Here is a 21,246-nt window from a genome sequence, read left to right as displayed (position 1 = left end):
TTCTGGACTGAAATTCAGAACTCATTTGAGAAAACAAAAAGTCCGAGTTCAGGCAAGGCGAAGGAAGGGATTACCCTCTCCAGCATCCCTCGCTCTAGCACAGACGATCTTTGATGCATGGCTCGTCATCTTTCCTCACTGCGTGTACTGATGATGTCAGCAGCAGGCGACGGGACAGGCTATGGTGGAAGCGGCGGTGGCGGTAGGCTGACAGAGATGGCTGCAGGCATGGAGCGGTGCCGCGGCGGCGGAGGCTGTGCTGGGAGTCCCCGGACGGTGAGGTGTTGGTGGCGGCTCGCGGTGATCCTGTTCTCCGTGTGCTCGCTGCCGGTGGCCTCCGGGCTGGTGGAGGGCCTGTACTGCGGCACTGAGGTCTGCTACGATGTGCTCGGAGTCTCCCGGGAGGCCGCCAAGCTGGATATCGCCCGGGCTTACCGGCAGCTGGCCCGCAAGTATCATCCGGATCGGTTCAGGCCCGGAGAGCCCGACTATGAGGGAGAGACCCGGGAGTCCGCCCACAAGAAGTTCCTACTCATCGCCACCGCATACGAGACGCTGAAGGTGGGTCAGTGTCCATTCAGAATACTGTAATGTCCAGCAGCTTTAAGATGTGTGTCCCGGTGTGAGGCTCTGTTTCATATCCGCACTACTTCTCGTTTCCTGAAACGTGTCCTTATGGCACCATAGTAGAAGTAAACCACCTTCTCCGTCCTGATGCTCCCACTGTACTCCCTGTGTGTCCTGTAGGACTATACACTGTATGTAAGGACAGATGTTGCCTTATGATGTCCTCTTTAAATGTCCTCATAGTATGTCTTCTTATATTGACATGATTTGAAGGCCATATGGCACCACACTATAAGTAGCGGAAGGGTGGTGTTAGTGTGTTTATTAGGTTATAGTGATCCTTTTTGTTTCCCTTATTTACTAATGATAGATATATTTATTTATAAAGTTTTTCATACTATATTTACATCATTTTTGTGCTCGTTGCAGTTTTTCGTAATTTTCAAGACGCACAAAACTGGTGCTTGACCATAGATCACTCAGATAGGTGACGTGTGAAGGTAGGAGAAGCTCAGGATGGAGGTAGTGATGGATGAATTACTTTTAGCATCTTGGCTCCCTGTCCACCCTAGCAACACAAACCACATACTCAATAACCATAACCCCTACACTCAGTTTGAGATTGAATTGAAACACTGTCATTAAGAAGAAGATCTTTTGTTTATTCCCAAGGGAAATTTCAGTTGATATTATTGTCACACACACACACATGCTATGGAGAGGTGTCAGAGCAAACAGGCTGCAGTTGGGGGTTCGGTGCCTTACTAAAAGTCCAGCTACCTGCTCAGCAGTGAACAGGAGGGGAACTGGCTTTTTTTTTTTTTTGCTCCGCTCCAGAACTTGATTCAAGATTCAAGAAGCTTTATTTATCCAGCACAAAGTGGGAAAGTAATACAAAGTGAGAGGTAAAATCAAACTAACATAAAATAAACTAAGTTAGCACTAGGCCTAAGTAAAAGCAATAAAATGACAGTTAATACGTAGGTATATACAATACCCACTGTGCAATCTAGCAGCATATATACAAATAAAACAAGTATAAACTAAATAAAGTGACACAGTGGAATTGGATAAAGTGATATTTTGGCCTCAGGAAGCAGTGTCCCCACTGTCCCTCTGACCTCAGGTCGTTAAGTTAAACAGTCTGATGGCCACAGGAAGGAAGGACTTACTTTGGCGTTCTGTTTACACCGGGGGGGATTATTCTGTTGCTGAAGGTGCTTCTGTACGAGGTTAGCCCCTGGTGGAGAGGGTGAGCGTTGTTGTCCAGGATACTATAGAGTTTACTCAGCATCCTTCTCTCAGACACCACCGACAAAGAGTCCATTTGGACCCCCAGGACGGAGCCAGCCTTCCTGATGATCCTGCTGATCTTGTTGGCGTCTGCTGCCCTCAGCCTGCTGCCCCAGCACACGACACCAAAGAAGATGGCACTGGCTACCACCGACTGGTAGAACATCCTCAGCATGATGTTACATACGTTGAATGACCGGAGCTTCCTCAGGAAATAGTCGGCTCTGGCCCTTCTTGTAAACAGCCTCAGTGTTCTTGGCCCAGTCCAGTTTATTGTCCAGGTGTACTCCAAAGTATTTGTAATCCTGGACAACATCCACAGTCACACTGTTGATGGAAATGGGTGTGGGGGCAGATTTCTTCCTGCGGAAATCCACCACCAGCTCCTTTGTCTTGGTGGTATTGAGATGCAGATGGTTAGTCTCACACCACTCGACGAAGGAGTCCACAACGCCCCTGTACTCCTCCTCCTTCTCGTCGCTGACACAGCCAACAATTGCAGAGTCGTCTGAAAACGTCTGCAGGTGGCAGGACTCAGAGAGGAACTGAAAGTCTGAGGTAGTGCTGGGCGGTATACCGGTTCGCACCAAATACCGGTTTATATTTTCGTTATGATATGAATTTGTAATAAACCGCCATACCGGTGCATTTGATTACACAACGTTCGGAACGCTGTGCCGATGGACACTGTTTCAGTCAGGACCCTTTTCACTGTTGCGCATCTAATCACGCATGGTGCGACTGCGAGGGGAGGTAAACAGTGACTGGAGTGGTGTAACGTGGAGTGGAGTAACGTAACTGTGAATGGATAGGATAACCATGGAAAGTTCGGAAATCGATGCTGCAGAACATGCTGACACAGAAGAACTTGTGCCAAAAAAAGGAGCCGTGTCTGTTGTTTGGAAGTTTTTTGGTTTTAAAAAATCCGACGTCGACCAAACATCCATTTTATGCAAGTGTTGTCGGGCTAAAAATGTCGCCGGAGGCGGCAACACGAGCAATTTGCTCCACCACCTAAGCCGCAAGCATGTCGTGGAATATCAAGAATGCATGAAGCTAAGGTCAGCACCCTCCACATCAGCAGGTAACACGGGGAAAGCTAAAGAAAAGTCGAGCCAAATGACACTTCGAGACGCGTTTGCTAGAGGGACTGCCTACGATAAAAAGAGCAAACGGTGGGTCGAGATCACAAATTCGATCACTATCCACATAGCCAAAGACATGGTTCCGCTGAGTACTGTCGAAAAGGAAGGCTTCACGAAGATGATCCACACGCTGGATCCTAGGTATGAAATACCGAGCAGAAAATATTTTAGCCAAGTAGTGTAGGGTATTTAAGGTTCAGACTGGAGCCACACAGACCACACAGGAAACAAGGTTGCACTCAAGTTTAAGTTTATTCTCTCTTAGTCCAAAAATGGTGGATTGGAGACAGGACTGGATGAGTGCCAATGATGAGTACCAATGGTTCTACAAAGACAGAAAACAACATTACAATGCTTTGTCCAAAGTAAAATACAAACAGAAATGTTGCCTTACAATCGCAACACATGCCACATCAAACGTAGACAATTCAAACGATATCTAGTCAAGCTTCACATTAACTTCATAATCAACAAGTTAGATCTAATGAACTATTAAACTTACTATTAACATATTAGCAGTTAATACCTAAACATGATCCTCGTCAATAAATGAAACTGGACTTACATTGAAATAACTCCAAAAGACACATGGCACACTTCACCAAACAATTTCCAGACGTGTTTAGGGACAAAGAGAGGAAGTCCCGCCCTTACAGGTCTGTATTTAAAGGGTAGGCAATGATTGACAGGTAGATTGTTCACTTGTACCACCTTGTGGAGCGGAGGGGAAATGCACTTGTAGTTCTTTGGAACTTGTAGTTTCTAACAGCCGCCCCCGGAGTTGTGCAGCAAATACGTTACGTGGTTTCTTCTTCAGTGATTTCAGGGAGTGGGATTAATCTGGAGACAGGGCGTATGTATTCTCGACCTTGAATGGTGATTTTAGCACTGCGAACCTTTCCATCTTTTCCAGGGTAGGTTTCGGTTATCCTTCCGATAGGCCAGGATGCTCGAGGTAGCTGGGGGTCAACCAACATCACAACCTGGCCTGAATCCAAATTCTCCTTGTCAGTTTTCCATTTCTGTCTGACTTGAAGGTTTGGAAGGTAGGATCGGATGAAAGCTGACCAGAATTTGTCAGCCAAGATTTGACTGTGACGCCATCTTCTCTTACCAAGAAGTTCACTGGGACAGTAGATTGCTTGGGGAAGAGAAGAATCAGGCCGCCCCATCAATAACATATTTGGTGTAACTGGATCAAGGTCAGCAGGGTCAGAGGAAATGTATGCAAGGGGTTTCGAATTCAGAAGGCCCTCTACTTCAATAAGGGTTGTATGTAGGACTGTCTCAGTTGTTTGTTGGTTTCCCAGTACAACACGGAGGGCCATTTTTATTGATTTGATTTCTCGTTCCCAGCTTCCACCGAAATGGGGGGCAGATGGAGGATTGACTTGGAAGTTGACTTGTGCACGAGCCAATTGCTGCTTTAACTCTGGGGTCATCGCTTGGAATGCACTTCGCAGTTCTGCCTCTCCTGCTTTGAAATTAGTCCCACAGTCCGAAATTAGTTCCAAAGGTTTGCCTCTACGTGAGACGAATCTTCTGAAGGCCATCAAAAATGTATCTGCATCCATGCTGTCAAGCAGCTCAAGATGAATGCAGCGTGTTGTTAAGCATTTAAATAGTATGCCCCACCTTTTCTCCGTGCGCCGGCCAATTTTAACCGTGAAAGGCCCAAAGCAGTCCACACCTGTGGACCAAAAGGGGGGTTTAAACAGCCTAAGACGGGCCGGAGGAAGGTCTGCCATTTTTGGAATGACTGGGTTGGCTCTCCATCTCTGACAGTCTCGACACTGGTGCTGATGTTGACGGATGGCTTGGCGACCACGTAAGATCCAGTACTTGCGTCTCACCTCACCTAGAAGACGCTCAGGACCTGGGTGGAACAGTTTGTTGTCATAATACTTGATAATGAGTTTTGTTATGGGATGTTTAGGATCTAATATAAGTGGATGGAGGGTGTCATGATCGAGGGACTCTGCTCTTCGAAGTCGACCTCCCACTCTAATGAGACCGAGATTGGGGTCGTATTCGGGAGAAAGAGGGAGTAGTTTACTATTCCTGGGAATAGATTTGTTGGTTTTAAGGGCATTGTACTCCTCAGGAAAACACTCAGATTGGGCCCTTTGCAAAAGATACTTCTCTGAGTTGATGTAGCATTGTGCCAAGTTTGAGTTTTGATCTTGAGCCGCCCCGTAAAGCATCTCCTTTGTTTCCTCCATCAGATCATCCCAGCTGCTGTATTTATTTAGATCAGGGAGGTTTGTGTTAAACATCACTGTGCCACAGAACATTGATTTTCTGAGTTCCGCAACAGGTTCTTGTTCAACAGACGCACCTGGGTTGGCTGGCCAGCAGTCAGGGTTCAACAGAAGGAATGGGGGGCCTCGGTTCCATCTGTTTGGCTGAGAAAGCTCAAGGAGGGTTTTACCCCGGGTTACATCATCAGCCGGATTACTCTTTGAATCCACATATCGCCAGCTCATTGTGTCAGTCAGTGTCTGAATCTCAGCTATTCTTGTGCCAACAAATACCTTATAGCGGCACGAGTCAGATGTCAGCCATGACAGAACTGTTGTGGAATCTGTCCAAAGGGTCACTGACTGCAGTGGAATAGTTAGCTCAGAACTGAGGAGGTTAACCAGCTGTGCACCTGACAAAGCTGCACACAATTCAAGGCGGGGTATAGATAGCTGTCGTTTAGGGGCTATACGAGACCTGGCCATAATGAAGCTGACATGGATGTGGTGGTGCTGATCTACAGTCTGGAGGTAGGCAACGGCACCATAAACACGCTCAGATGCATCACAGAAGATGTGCATGTGGGAAGTTGAGGTAGCTGCATTGACAGATGGGGGTAAGTAACAGCGAGGAAAGTGGATGTCAGGGAGATTTTGCAGTTCCATTTCCCATGCTTGCCATTTCTCCAACAAGCTCTCAGTTTTGATTATGTTATCCCATCCTCTTTCCTGCTTCCATAGGTCCTGCACTATAATCTTTGCACGAGCTGTGAAAGGGGCCAGGTAGCCCAGAGGATCATACTGACTAGCCAGTACCTTGTAGACATTCCTCATTGTTGGCTCATGGTAAGTGATGGACCGGGTTTTGTAGCCCAGCATGTCTGTGCAACAGTTCCATTGGAGGCCTAGAGTCAGCTCTTTGGGGTCTCCATTCTCTGAGAGCCACAGTTCAGTTGTTTTGGACTTTGCATCTGGTGGGAGATGGTGTATTACAGCAGGATTATTGCTAGCCCATTGTCTGATGTCAAATCCACCATCCGCAAGAAGGGGTCTCATTTTGTTAATGAGGGACTTGGCCTCATGAGAGGAAGGGAAGCTTTGGAGGCAATTATCAACATAAAAGCAATGTTGGACAGATTGGAGGACATCCTCATTACTTCCAGAGTGATCTTGGACATGTCTGTGTATTGCATAGGTGGCACAGCAAGGGCTACATGTCGTTCCAAATGGTAAGACTTGCCATTCATAAACAGTGGGTTCCTGGTCCAGTTGCATCCCTCTCCATATAAAGCGCAGTAGAGGTTTGTCCTCATTCAGAAGGCGTACCTGATGGAACATTGCTTTAATATCTCCACAAATGGCAATAGCATGTTGGCGAAATCTGAGAAGGACCCCAAGGAGAGAGGGCCCCAGTGTTGGTCCAGGCAGAAGACATTTGTTCAGATTTTGGCCCATGTATTCAAAAGAGCAGTCAAATACGACTCTGTGCTTGTTGTTGTGTTCAACAATGTGATGTGGGAAATACCAGTGTTCATTTGATTGATCTACCTGGTCGCTGGGAATCCTTTGAATATAGCCAGACTGCACAAGTTTATCCAGCTCTTCTTGGTATTTCTTTGCCAGTGGGGGATCTTTGGACAGGCGTCTTTCTGTAGCACAGAGACGGGGCAAGGCAGCTTTCTTGGGAGCTCTAAGGAGAGCAGTGTTGGGAGCTCTTAGCAGGGGAGTGGCATAGCGCATTACACCATCTATCTCTACTCGTACTGTTTTGGAATGGAGTAGATCAAGGGCTAGCTTGTCTTGTTTGGACCGTGTAGCTGTTTTCTCATTAACATAGGGCAAGGTGTCAATCTGCCAGAGCCTCTCTACATTACTGAGCAGCTCACTTTTGAAACAGGTAAGAGCGAAAGACAGAGTGTGATGATGAGTTTGGACTAAACCGGCTGGTCCCTGCAGAGCCCATCCTAGCCTGGTATGTACAGCCAATGGGCCACCAGGGGGCCCTATGGGAATTGGCTCTATGGCTGTAATAAGATGAGCATAGTCTGAACCAATGAGTACAAGAGGGCATGCATGTTCAACAAGTTGTAATGGAACATCTCTGAGATGGTGATACTGCTCTTGTAGCTGTCTCACAGGATATGTGTGCTCTGACAGGCCAAGATTGTCTGCAGTGAATGCACTGCTGATAACATGCCTCTGGTTTGGCTGGTTGATAGGGGAAATTTCAAAAGATACGGATGCTCCATGTACTTGCACTATATCTTGTCTTACGGTGCGTAGTGAGATGGTCTCAGGCTGAGCTGTGAGGCCCAAAGACTGAACAGCTTGGGGGAGTAGAATGGACCTGTCAGCCCCATCATCAAGGACTGCATATGTGGTGAAGGTCTTCTCTCCATTGTAGAGACATACATTGACAACTTTCAACATGACCTTATGGGAACGGTTGGGTTTGTCCATGTAAAGGAGCTCTGAGGGGGAGGATGTAAGCATCACTGTGACTGATTTGTTTACATTAACATCATGGAGAATGGTTAGGTGAATCTCCTTACAAATGTTACATGGCCTCTTTAATGTGCATTTGTCAAATTTGTGTGTTCTCCCACATTTACGGCATCTGTCCTTCTCATTGATCCATTTCAGAATGTCATTTTTTGAGAGTTTCTTGAAGTCTGGGCATGAACCAAGAAAATGGTCTCTGACATTACAGTGAGGACAGTAAGGTTTGGGCTTAATTTCTACCTTCTCCTGTGCGCTTGATGTAGTATCCTTTTCCCATGTTGACAGGTAGACAGAGGAGACAGGTCTAGAGGGCCGGCGTTCATTTACAGCTTGTGGTCTTTTGTCACCAATTGTAGGTCTTTCCTGTTTATGGAGTTCAACCGCTCTCTCTGATATGCGTTTAGCTCTTGTCTTTGACTGCAGCCAGGTTGAAAGGTCAAGGAGGGAGTAAGTTCGGTTTGCCTGCCCAGTAATAATGCCACGTTTAATGCAGTACTCAACAAATCCATCTCTATACTGCACAGGGAGTTTGCTAAGCAGTCTGTCGACATGAGAACCACATCTTAATTCAGAGCCATTAGGGCCCTCTAGGGACAGCAGCATTCCCACCAAAGCATGGATGGAAAGGGAGAAATCATCCAGGGCCTCTACATCGCTTATGCGAATAATGGGGGAATTCAATATTGCTCCAATTTCGCTCTGAACAAGGAGCCTTGGCTGACCATATTTCTCCTCAAGCGCTGCAAGAGCTGTGGAATATGGTCTAGCATCATGCATGCTGGATCTGGCCAGTTTGTTAGCACCTGGGTGCTGCAGATGGTCCAAGAGGATCTGATATTTATAATGTTCAGTAAGATGTGGGTGATTTTCAAGGAGGTTGCTAAGAGCCATTCTCAGGAGGGCAAACTCACTCTCTTGACCACTCTTGAACACAGGAAGTGAAGGTCTTGGTATCCCATATGCTGAGGCTATTAGCAGATCCATGTTATTGGGGGGTTGAATATGTGGATAAAGAGCTTGTGGCTGCTGGGATGATGTAACTTGCACTGGGGGCAATCTACCAGTCGAAATGGGCCATCTAGGATCAGGCATGGATGCAATATAAGCAGGAGCTTGGACAGTCGCTGACGGTGCAGTTGCACGGTGAATAAGAAGGGAGGAATGTGGTACACTGACAGAGGCATGGTGACTGGAAGGCTGGGTAGACACACTAGGCATGGACAGCACTGCAGCTTGAGCAGTAGCTACAGGGGGCAAAGGGCAAGACTGAATAGAGCCTATGGACAATGGGGCTGTTTGAGGTGCAGCAACAGAATTGGGAGCTTGGAAAATGGCTACCTTTGGCTCCATAGGTTGAGGCATAGGAAAGGTTTGGGGAACCCTGGGAAGGCCAGGCTGAGGGAATAGAGAAAACTGTGAAGCTGCGAGAATTTGATTGTCAGCATGCGGAATTCTTGAGGGGGCAGGAGTGAATATTCTGGATGGAGGCAGATCATAAAAGGAAGAGGTGGCTACATTAGGAGGTGAGGGAAAGAGAGCGGCAGCTCCACAGGGGTCATCAAAGAGGTTTTGTTGAATGAAACTAGTCACAAGCTGGGCTGAGTCAAGCTCTAGTTCTTTCTGGCGAATGCGTCTATTAATCGCAACCTGTCTGACAATTCTCTCTCTGTCCTTGTGCGCCTCTTCCTGCCACTGCTGAGCAGCTTTGGCATTCTTATCAATCAGTTTGCATTGTTCATCCAGGTCTTCTTCCTCCTGTCTTTGTCTTTTCAGCTCCTCCAGCTCATCTTTCTTCTTCTTTGCCTCAAGCATGCTGACTTGGAGGTCACTCAAACAACTAGTGTGGCTACTACTAGAATGCCTACTGGTGTGAGATCTAGCAGGGAGACTAAAGGTCGTTTTTGTACGACCCCTCTTACTATGAGAGCTACGGGAGCCATGGGAAAGTGTATGCGGCCTTTGCGATCGCACAGGAATACTATAGAAATCAGGGGGCCGTGTTTGCCTTTTCGGTCTAGTCCCTGGGTCAAGGGCAGGTGGCTTTAAGACGACTTCACAAGGTACTGATGGCAAAGGGATTTGGTCCTCTTTGTGAGAGGTAGGTAATGGGAGTTTAGGTGAAAGGCTAGGCTCTGTTTGATGAGTGGGTATAGATGGCGTAGGTGATGTTTGCGGGGGGACTTTATCTTCTGCGTAAAGCTTGGTTGCGTCTAATTCACCTTGGGATCCATCCGCACACTCAGTGGAGGTAGCCTGACCTTCAGTGGTCTCAAGTACAGGGGGCTCATCAGTAGACCTTATCTCGTCTGGTTGTACATCGGCCATTGTCTTCGTGTGGTGTGTGGCTCAGTATCCGGCTCGAAGGACCAATTGTAGGGTATTTAAGGTTCAGACTGGAGCCACACAGACCACACAGGAAACAAGGTTGCACTCAAGTTTAAGTTTATTCTCTCTTAGTCCAAAAATGGTGGATTGGAGACAGGACTGGATGAGTGCCAATGATGAGTACCAATGGTTCTACAAAGACAGAAAACAACATTACAATGCTTTGTCCAAAGTAAAATACAAACAGAAATGTTGCCTTACAATCGCAACACATGCCACATCAAACGTAGACAATTCAAACGATATCTAGTCAAGCTTCACATTAACTTCATAATCAACAAGTTAGATCTAATGAACTATTAAACTTACTATTAACATATTAGCAGTTAATACCTAAACATGATCCTCGTCAATAAATGAAACTGGACTTACATTGAAATAACTCCAAAAGACACATGGCACACTTCACCAAACAATTTCCAGACGTGTTTAGGGACAAAGAGAGGAAGTCCCGCCCTTACAGGTCTGTATTTAAAGGGTAGGCAATGATTGACAGGTAGATTGTTCACTTGTACCACCTTGTGGAGCGGAGGGGAAATGCACTTGTAGTTCTTTGGAACTTGTAGTTTCTAACAAGTAGCTATCCCCAACTTATACCAAAAGCACAGAGCTAAGCTGGAAACAGACCTAGCGACCGTCAAGCACTTTGCAGCAACGACCGATATGTGGTCCAGTCGGACTATGGATCCATACCTTACAGTACACTTCATAAGTGACGAGTGGGTGTTGGAAAGCCATTGCTTGCAAACCAGTTACTTTCCTGATGACCATACTGGAGAGTTACTTGCAGCAGGCCTACAAGAGGCACTTGATTCCTGGGGGCTTTCAGAACAGAAGCTAGTGGCCATCACAACAGACAATGGAGCCAACATCAAGAAGGCCATCGAGCTGAACCATTGGACAAGACTCCAGTGCTTTGGTCACAGGCTTCACCTAGCCATAGGTAAGCAATAATTATGATATTAATAGTGAACTATAATTGATAGCTTTAAAATTATATTAAAAAGGAGTTTTCTGTTATCCCTTATAATCATCATCATCATTATTATTATTGTTATTAACTTGATTATTTTCAACTTGTTATATGTGGGTTAAATGTAATAAATTGGTTAGGGGCTAAAGTAAAATCAATGTTTTAATTAACATCAGGATAAGTGAACTCATATAATTATTTGTTGTTTTTACAGAGAGAGGTGTGAAAGACGACCGCATTCAACGAGCAGTAGGTGTCTGCAAAAAAATTGTGTCAGCCTTCTCATACTCGTGGAAGAAAAGGAGGGACCTGGCCATGGTTCAGAATGATCTGGGCCTTCCAAAGCATGTGCTCACAACTGAGACGCCTACCAGGTGGGGATCACGTCAAATGATGATTCAAAGAGTACTTGAACAAGAGAGGGCCATTAGTCAGGTTCTAAAAGATGACAAAAAATCAAGGCACTTGGTCCTTCACTGGCAAGATGTGGATGTCCTAGAGGCTGTCAACAAGGTGTTGAGCCCACTCCAGGACTTTACAGATGCCTTGTCAGGAGAGAAATATGTCAGTGTCTCCTACCTCAAGCCAGTGCTCAGTCTCTTCAACACATCCATTCTGGCAGAGGAAGAGAGTGATAATCAGCTGACGAAGGATGTGAAGAGAAACATTCTTGCCTACTTGAATGAAAAGTATGCTGATGAGGACACAGATGACCTGCTTGACATTGCGTCTCTTCTCGATCCACGGTTTAGAACCAAGTATATGGACAAAGAAAAGGTGGAGCAGGTTCTACGCAGAGCAACCAGAGAAATAGTGTCACTAGTACAGGCTCAACAGGACACTCTCTCAGGGGCTGCTGGGGCAGCAGCAGCAGAGGCAGAGCCTGTTCCTGCTCCTGAGGAAAAAAGAAAAAAGACTTTGGCCAGCTTTTTCAAAAGGCAGAGCACCAGCACCACCAGCAGCAGCAGCAGCACTGTGTCAGAAGAGGAAAGCGTTAAAATGGAGCTGACCGTCTACTTACAGACCACAGAGGTTGACAGTGATGCAGACCCGCTGGACAGGTGGAGATGCCATCAGACAAATTTCCCTCGGATTGCCAAGCTTGCTCGGCAGTATTTATGCATCCCTGCCACCAGTGCTCCATCTGAGAGAGTGTTTAGCACTGGTGGCAATATTGTCACTTGCCACAGGGCTGCACTCAAACCAGATGCTGTGGACCGTCTGGTTTTCCTGGCTCAAAATGTGTAAATGCTGAAACGTGTGATTATTGTTTGCATTATACAGGATAATCCTGTGAGCTAAGTTGCACTATATATTTATTTTATATGTTCAATACTGGTTTTGAAGCATACTTTTGAAGGAAGTTATAACTTATGCAAGTTGCATCATTTTATTTGACTATTTTATTTGTTTGACGTCCTCAAAGCAATTCAAGTCAATTCTTTTCTAATTTACTTGAATACAGTACCTGGGAACCAATGCAAGTTGCACACCTTTTTGTATTTATTATGCCAGTTACCTTTGCACGCTGTTCAGTTCACTTTGTTTTACTATTTATTTGAATGTGAATATACCTCAAACATAATACAGAAGTATAATTATTTTAAGTTGCACAATTGTTTTGTATTGATTTTATAAAGATGTTTGAAATTTGCACAGTAAAAGTTCTCTATTTTGACTGCAATTGTCTTTGCATTCCAATTCCTTACTTCAATAGAATCATGAGTAGCTCTTCTTTGTAAACAGCATCATTTTCTGGGACCATGCGAACCTTTACTAGTGTGGAGTTATTCTACAGTATTCATGACAGAACATAAGACCATCCTAAGTCTATCTACTGCAGTAATTCCGTTCTCAACCAGTAGAAAATGCTGTGAACAGCTGATTATGCATGAAAAAAAAATACCGCCATATACCGTGAAACCGTTAAAATTTTGAAAAATACCGTGATATACATTTTTGGCCATACCGCCCAGCACTAGTCTGAGGTGTACAGGGTGAACAGAAAAGGGGAAAGAACAGTTCCCTGTGGAGTCCCTTTGCTGGTGACCAGTGTCAGACGCACAGTCCTGCAGTCTGACATACTGTGATCGACCTGTCAAATGGTCCGTAATCCAGGAAACCAGGGGAGGGTCAACCTGCATCGCCGTCAGCTTACTCCCCAGCAGGGCAGGCCGGATGTTGTTGAACGCACTGGAGATGTCAAAGAACAGGATTCTCACAGTGCTACCGGGTCTGTCCAAATGGGAGCAGGCATGGTGGAGCAGGAAGATGATGGCGTCCTCCACTCCTAGTTTCCGCGGGTAGGCAAACTGAAGAGGGTCCGACGATGAGCTGACCAGGGGCCGAAGAAGTGACAGGATCAGCCTCTCCAGGGACTTCAGCAAGTGGGACTTCAGCCCCACCGGTCTGTAGTTGTTGGAGGTTCTGGGCCGCGCCTTCTTCGGTACCGGAACCAGACAGGATGTCTTTCACAGCACAGGGACCCTCTCTAGACTCAGGCTCAGGTTGAAGATGTGCAGGACTCCACTCAGCTGGGCTGCACATGTTTTCAGGACCCTCGGGCTGACGCCATCTGGACCTGCTGCCTTGCCTGGGCAGAGTCTGCACAGCTCATTCCTCACCTGCTCTGCTGTGAAGGTCTGTGTGCTCACCTGCTCTGCTGTGAAGGTCTGTGTGCCGTGTTTGTTGATGGGAGTTGGGGGAGGGGATGGTGGGGGAGAGAGAACTGGCTGCCAGATTGTTTGTAGACAGTGATGCTCCTCATGCTGCTCCACACGTCCTTCAAGTTGTTATCGTAGAGTTTGTGCTCCAGCTTCCTCCTGTAGCTGTCTTTACCCTGTTGGATCCTCTCCTTAAGCGACCCTTCGGTTCGCATGCAAAGTCTGTGTTTCAGTCGCCTGCAGAAAACACACGTGAACACACCTGTGACCGATGAGATCACTTAGAACGGCCAGGTTCGGGTCCAGGTTTCGGATCCAGGTCTGCTGACTTTGGACAGCTGAGTCCCACTCTGAGAGTGAGAGGAAGTCGTGCATCTGATACCGTTAAGAGTATATGCTGATTGAGAGTAAACACATGTGTTTGTTTGTGTGTGTATGCGATTTTTAAGACTAGAGGGCACTTAAAACAGCTAAAAAAGGTACAATCTTAGCATCACATGAAAATGTTACTTACAGGAAAACCTGTTTTTATATCACCAGTGGATTACTGTTAGTTAGTATTATTATAATAATAATCAGGGTGTGTATTCTCTCTGATATTCAGACCGAATGCTTTATTTCTTTACAACTCTTCCTGATGTTTTATTCTACATCTTGGTCATTGTGTTAAATCGAGCACAAATTTCACGTGAGGTCAGCTGAGTGTTTGGGGTGTCTCCATCCTGAGCTGGATCTCCCTGCATCCCTCCAAAGTGTTCACCAGCACAGCTGGAGGCTGCTGCTCCTGAAGGAGTGCAAATGTTTGGTTAATACCTGGGGCCAATGGGAATGTGCCACACAGGCAGAAAAGATCACTTGCAGCCAGATAAGAAGTTCCCCCACAGCAATATCTGCACCTAAAAACCGACTCGAGCAAACAAGTCTCTGAGACCAGAAGAAACATTACAGAGGAAGTTCTCAGGTGAGGCTTTGAAGATTTGCCGTCATATGTTACTCCCTCTCCCAAGACAAACAAAAACTCCTTAAAGACAATAATTATCGGGTTAAGATAAGATATACTAGATTAAACCCAATTTGGGAAGTGTTTTTGTCACAGCAAATGAATTAGAATAAATATAAAATTAAATAAAAAAACAATAAAGATATTGGCAGTAGAAGAAAAACAAAATATGCAAAACAGTAAATACTTACATATCAATAATGAACGATATATTTTAGGGCTGTCAAAATGATTACGCGAGATGATTAATTTCTGGAATTAACGGCGCAATTTTTTTTAACGCATTTTTAGCGCATCACATCATTAAAACCTGGGAACTGAAGTTGTTTGCTTTAACCGTATTGAAAACAAAAGAGCGTCACTTTGCAAAGATATGTGCTCAACAGTTTCAAACCGTGGCACTCAAGTGGAAAACTGAAGAAAAAATCACAACTATAGGGACAGACAGTGCACGCAATATGACAGCTGCAGCTAACTGCTGCCATATGAGCACATGCCCTGCATCGCTCACATGCTACAGAGAAGCATCAACGTGAGTCTCTCCGATAGTGGATTTGCGAATGTGTTGGCCAAGTGTCCAAAAGTGTTGGTCACTTCAGACACAGCGCAGCAAACACCATGGAGCTGGGACAGCGGCAGGACCCACTGATCCAAGACGTGCCAACGCGGTGGAATTCCACGCTGGAAATGATCAAGCACCTGAACCGCTATCAAGCAGCAATAAAAGCAACCCTGGACCAACAGCACCACAAACTGGTTATGCTGACGCCACCAGAATGGGACAAACTGTGTGTGTGTGTGTGTGTGTGTGTGTGTGTGTGTGTGTGTGTGTGTGTGTGTGTGTGTGTGTGTGTGTGTGTGTGTGTGTGTGTGTGTGTGTGTGTGTGTGTGTGTGTGTGTGTGTGTGTGTGTGTGTGTGTGTGTGTGTGTGTGTGTGTGTGTGTGTGTGTGTGTGTGTGTGTGTGTGTGTGTACTCCTGCTCAGTACTACTGCCTGCCCTCTGCCACCTGCATCAAGTGATGAAGGTCTCTGAGGAAGACCCTGCATACAGTATGTGGTGAGATTTAAGACAATCTTCATGGAAACCTAGCCTCCCGCCAACAAAATGCATGGCTCAAGCTTGCAACTGCGCTGGATCCACATTTCAAACACTGGAATAGGTGTGGACCTCACTTGGAGGCATGCATTATGAACAATCACCCAGAAGGTCTCTGCTGACTTCTCAAGATGGACCACCCAGGAAGAAAATTCACCTTCTACAGATGGGCTCAGATTCAGAGTCAGATGACGAGGTGCAACCTGACAGAGACATACACAGAGCAGAGCCAAGCATAAGTATGGAGGACTGCCCCATGCAGTGGTGGGCTGCTCATTCAGGAGCACATGACAAGCTGGCCCTGCTTGCACGAGAATATCTAGTGACTCCTGCATCCATGGTTCCGTGCGAACGACTCTTCTCAGTCGCAGGCCATAATGTTCAGAACAAACGGTCCGCTTTACGTTCAGAAAATGTTAACCAGTTAGTTTGCCTTAGCAACTGGCTAAAAGATGAACACACAAAAGGTAAAAGGGCCACATGTAATTGTGTGAAAGTGTTTGTTCAAAAACAAAAACGTTCCATTCACCTATCCTATATTTGCTAAAGAAAAAGAGCAATGGCTAAGTTGCCAAAATTGTTCAGAATAAAAAATGTAAAAAAAGATTTGTCATTAATAAAGAACAAATGTAATATCCACTGTCATTTATCTTTCTGTTCTGAGAACAGTACAATTTTTCAGTCATATTTAGGATTGTGATTAATCGAAATTAATTTAAGAAACCTTGTGATTAATTAGATTAAAATATTTAATCGTTTGACACCGCTAATATATATCTATAGAATAAACAACATAAATATACACAATAAAAGGCAGTGTACATTCGGCCTGTAAGACTCCCAAAATGTAATAAATTAAATTAAACAAGTTAAAACTCATCAGTGCGTCTTTACCAAACACGTTGGAAATTCAGTTAGAATACAATCGTATTTTTTAAATGATTACTTCTAAATGTTCTCAATAAATGTAGGTGTTTACTTTCTGGAGTGGTTTGAAAAGTTTGGATCAGAAGCACTGGAATAGCATTATCAAACAGTACAATAATAATGAATAAAAGTAAGATTATTGCTGCCCAGTCGTTATCTGCAGCTTTCAGAAATACTGTGTCCAAAACAGAGCTGCAGCAGGTGATTTCTTGTTGTGAATAAAGCTCTGAACTATTTAAGTCCTGCTTATGTTCTCAGATGAACCTCTTTCTTGAATATGAAAATGATTTTGGATGTGTGTGTGCAGGATGAAGAAAGTCGGCGGGACTACGACTACATGCTGGACCACCCCGAGGAGTACTACCAGCACTACTACACCTACTACCGGAGGCAGCTCACCCCCAAAGTGGACGTGAGGATCGTCATCCTGGTCACCATCTGCGCCATCTCCATCTTCCAGGTAAAAAGCTGCAGCTGCTTTCAGAATATCCAGAGAGAGAGATGCCCAACCGGAGGGCAAATACTCTGTTCATCATTAGTTAATAAGACGTTTGAAAGCTGCAAAAATAAGGTAGCACCTACACTTAAAAAATGGAATATTATACTAATATATTCTGTCCGTAAGGAAAAACAATTCATCTAAATATGGAGCATAGTTTACAGAGCTGTGGATGAGCAGTGCCACAAAATCCCCCATGATATAATGATGGTAACCATTTCCACCTACTGTGTGGTTCTTTCATTAATGTTTATAAACTATAAGTTTTACATTTATATTTTTCATGAATGTTCATTTTTATTATTTTATGATTCTATTTCAGCTTTATTGTGGGAAGTGTCATTTTGTCAGTAGTCTTTTGAAACCCTCACTCATTCAGTAAAAATGAGAGAGTTATTATTTACCCAGTTATTACTTTAGTTTAGAAAAACATCTCTTAAAATGAACAGAACACAGGTGTGCCTGCATACTGAATGAGCAGCATTATGGGGACACAGCTACAGAAGCTAACAACCCCCCCCCCTCCAGTTCTACAGCTGGCACAGCAGCTACAACGAGGCCATCAACTACCTGGTGACGGTGCCCAAGTACCGGATCCAGGCCACGGAGATCGCCAAGCAGCAGGGTCTCCTGAACCGCACCAAGGAGAAGGGCAAGAACCGGCGCTCCAAAGAGGAGATCCGGGAGCAGGAGGAGGAGGTGATCCGGGAAATCATCAAGACCAAGATCGACATCAAGGGAGGCTACCAGAAGCCCAACTTGTCGGACATCCTGCTGTGCCAGATCGTGCTCTTCCCATACTACCTGACCACCTACCTGAGATGGTACGCCTCCTGGATCTACCGCTTCACCATCTGCAGGGAGGAGTACGGAGAGGAGGAGAAGTTCTACCTCATCAGGTCAGTTCTGGAGAAGTACTCAGATCTTGTACTTGAGTAAAAGTACAAGTACTCAGATCTTGTACTTGAGTAAAGTAGAAGTACTCAGATCTTGTACTTGAGTAAAAGTAGAAGTACTCAGATCTTGTACTTGAGTAAAAGTAGAAGTACTCAGATCTTGTACTTGAGTAAAGTAGAAGTACCAGAGTGTAGGAATACTCTGTCACAGTAAAAGTCCTGCATTCTAAATGTTCCTCCAGTGAAAGTAGAAAGTACTCTCATCTAAATGTACTTAAAGTAGAGACAGTAAAAGTAGTCATTGTTTGATCGTCCATTTCAGAATAATATCTCTGATATGTTTTATAATTATTGATCATTAAAGTGTTCTCAGAGCTGGTAAAGGTGCAGCTAGTTTGAATGACTTTGTATACTGCAGGGTAGCTGCTGAATTTACTCCAGGTGAACTAAAGTCTGATTTAAGGGCTGATTATATTTACCATCATTAATCCAGATCTGTAAAGAAACTAAAGGGATTAAATACATGTAGTGGAATAAAAGTACACCATTTACCTCTGAACTGTAATGGAGTTGAAGTACACAGCAGCATAAAATTGAAATACTCAAGTAAAGAACAAGTACCCCAAAATTGTACTTCGGTACAGTACTTGATTAAATGTACTTAGTTACTTAAGTATTAGTATACGTGTACCTGCGTACCTCAGCCCTCACACACTGTTGTCCTCTCAGGAGGAACATGAAGATGTCTCCGTCTCAGTTCGACAGTCTGGAGGACAGCTCCAAGCAGACGTTCCTGGAGAAACAGCTGTGGATCAAAGACAACTACGAGGTGCGTATCTGAGAACCGTCTCCGTTAAACCCTCAGCTTCCTCTCCTTCTTTCCTTTTCTCCTCTTTTGTTCTTCAGTTTTGCAAACCTGTCAGTAAGAGCTATTAAGAGTATCCTTGTAGTGGCAAAACTTAATAACTGAGGCAGCAGTTATTATATAACGATCCCAGTCCACGCAGTGATCCAATATCAACAAAGCACAACTAACAAAGGTCTCACCTTTTCTTCTGCTGTATCCTTTCCTATGGCTTTACTTGTTTCATTATTAAAAAACATATGGCTATACTGGTGCACTAACCCCCCCCCCACCACCACCACCACCACCACCACCACCACCTGTCTCCAATATACATCGTCACCAGGTGCCCAAACCTGCCTTCAAAATAAAAGCTACTTAAATTACATTACAGGTCAATTTACAATAAACAAAAACTAAAAGAAACATTTGACTGTTAAATAATATAAATAAATATATAGCTCCAACTATAGAACTATGTTCTCCTTTAGAAGTTTATTAAGAGTTTGGATCTTGTTTGAGGAGGAGGGCGAGGGATTCAGTGGCCTTGCAGAGAGTGTTAACAGGATGTTCAGCAGTTACAACGTGAGCAGCTCACTCACAATCCATATCCTCTGCCTGTAGGGAGGTTTTAGTGACAGCAGAGCTTATGAAATGCCGTCCCTCCAACACACACACCTTTCCTAGCCTCAAATAACCTTCTTTGGACATTCTGCCACCAGCACCAAATTTTAATGTATATTAAATAAACCTTTTTTATTAAAACTGATGTTTTAATGGACCCATGAGAGTGGAAGAACAGCGCACTCTGCACTTTTATTTAGACTGCCACTTTATGATGCAACTTCCCTCTCTGTGTGTAGGACGTTTGTGTACTGTGTGTGCTGAGTGTGGTTTTATCTGACACATCTCCTTTATACTGTGTGTCAATGTAATGGACAATAAAGTTTTTTGAATCACTGATGAAAGTGTGTGTGTGTGTGTGTGTGTCAGGTGCACCGGAAGCAGCAGGAGGAAGAGATGAAAGTGAAGATGGCGACCGACCCGAGGATGAAGAGGTACCGGCGCTGGATGAAGAACGAGGGGCCGGGCCGGCTGACGTTCATTGACGACTGAAGGCCCCGCTCCGTCTGTCACATACACACTGCCTCAGTGCCAACACACACACACACACTGTGCTGTGTGCAGAAAGATTACCTATGCCTGTTTATAGAGAGAGATATTTTCATAGTGGAACAAACTGTGTGTGTGGGGGGGGTTCATGTTTTACATCATGCTGTTTTTTCCCCCAAACCAAATGAAAGCTCATTGATATTTTTAGTTTCTTCCTGCCGGTAAAAGCAGATGATGAATGAGTTTTTGTTCAATGACTTCCTGCTCACTGACCTAAAACAGCTGCCAGATGATGAGACCCACCAGAACCAGGAGGCTCTGGCTCTGTCCAAAGTGAGAAAACACACCTTCAACAACTGCAAAGCTCTGTGTGACATGCTGTTCACCTGTGCCGGACATGTGTTAGAAAAGGAAACATGACTCTCTAAAAGAAACAAGAAGGAAGCGGTGAAGAGAAGAAATGATATCCATCTTAACGGCCGGTTCCTTTGACCACAGCAGTGTGTGTGTTGTACACGCTGAGCTTCTGAAGCTTTTCTATGCGAACACAATGTCTCACTGTAAATGGAAGCCAAAGTCCCAGCTGCAGAACAGTATGTGTAGACTGTGAGTGCAGATATTTATCACAAGCACGTTGTTATTGTGCTCTCTGCTGTTTCTCCAGTTTTAAATGATATTATTTATTGCCTCACATTTCACTGTTCCTTTGTGCTCATCAGTGTGAAGGTGGCAAAAACCATACTGTTACTACACCCTCATACATCTGTGGTATGAACACAACAAAGTAGTTTTTTAATAAATACATTTGAAAACAGTTTTCTGTTTACTGACTCCATCCTCTGAACAGCCTCTGAGGTCACCGTGACAACTTCCTGCTGCAGTAGTTCTGTAAAGAGTTGCTGCTGTATGAAACTGTTCACCACAAGTACACTGTAAAAAACAACCTGTAAGATTACTCAATAAAAGGAAGGTAACGATGTGCACACATCTTTTGAATAGATTTCCCCTACTGTATTAGGTTAAAATTACCCAAGTTTTACATACAAAACTCATTTTAAGAAATTGGGTCAAATTTAACTCATTTTCTTAATAAAATGTATGAC

The 21,246-nt window shown here is 44.7% G+C and overlaps 2 protein-coding genes across 2 annotated transcripts; both read left to right on the top strand.

The window, feature by feature from the left end:
* The first annotated feature begins 153 nt into the window (after nucleotides 1-153).
* On the top strand, nucleotides 154-20,957 carry dnajc25 (DnaJ (Hsp40) homolog, subfamily C, member 25). Its single transcript, XM_063890396.1, has 5 exons — nucleotides 154-561; nucleotides 17,099-17,251; nucleotides 17,819-18,189; nucleotides 18,916-19,015; nucleotides 20,024-20,957. Exons 1-5 carry the CDS (start codon nucleotides 154-156, stop codon nucleotides 20,144-20,146), a joined length of 1,155 nt encoding a protein of 384 aa, XP_063746466.1. The 3' UTR covers nucleotides 20,147-20,957.
* LOC134868971 (E3 SUMO-protein ligase ZBED1-like) lies at nucleotides 3,195-12,722 on the top strand. Its single transcript, XM_063890395.1, has 2 exons — nucleotides 3,195-11,075; nucleotides 11,320-12,722. Exons 1-2 carry the CDS (start codon nucleotides 10,796-10,798, stop codon nucleotides 12,351-12,353), a joined length of 1,314 nt encoding a protein of 437 aa, XP_063746465.1. The 5' UTR covers nucleotides 3,195-10,795; the 3' UTR covers nucleotides 12,354-12,722.
* Nucleotides 20,958-21,246: the final 289 nt, after the last annotated feature.

This window comes from Eleginops maclovinus, chromosome 8 (assembly GCF_036324505.1).
Source record: "Eleginops maclovinus isolate JMC-PN-2008 ecotype Puerto Natales chromosome 8, JC_Emac_rtc_rv5, whole genome shotgun sequence".
In the NCBI taxonomy this organism is placed as follows: Eukaryota; Metazoa; Chordata; class Actinopteri; order Perciformes; family Eleginopidae; genus Eleginops; species Eleginops maclovinus.
Note: the sequence above shows the minus strand (reverse complement) of the source record. Positions and strands in the feature narration are given on the sequence as shown.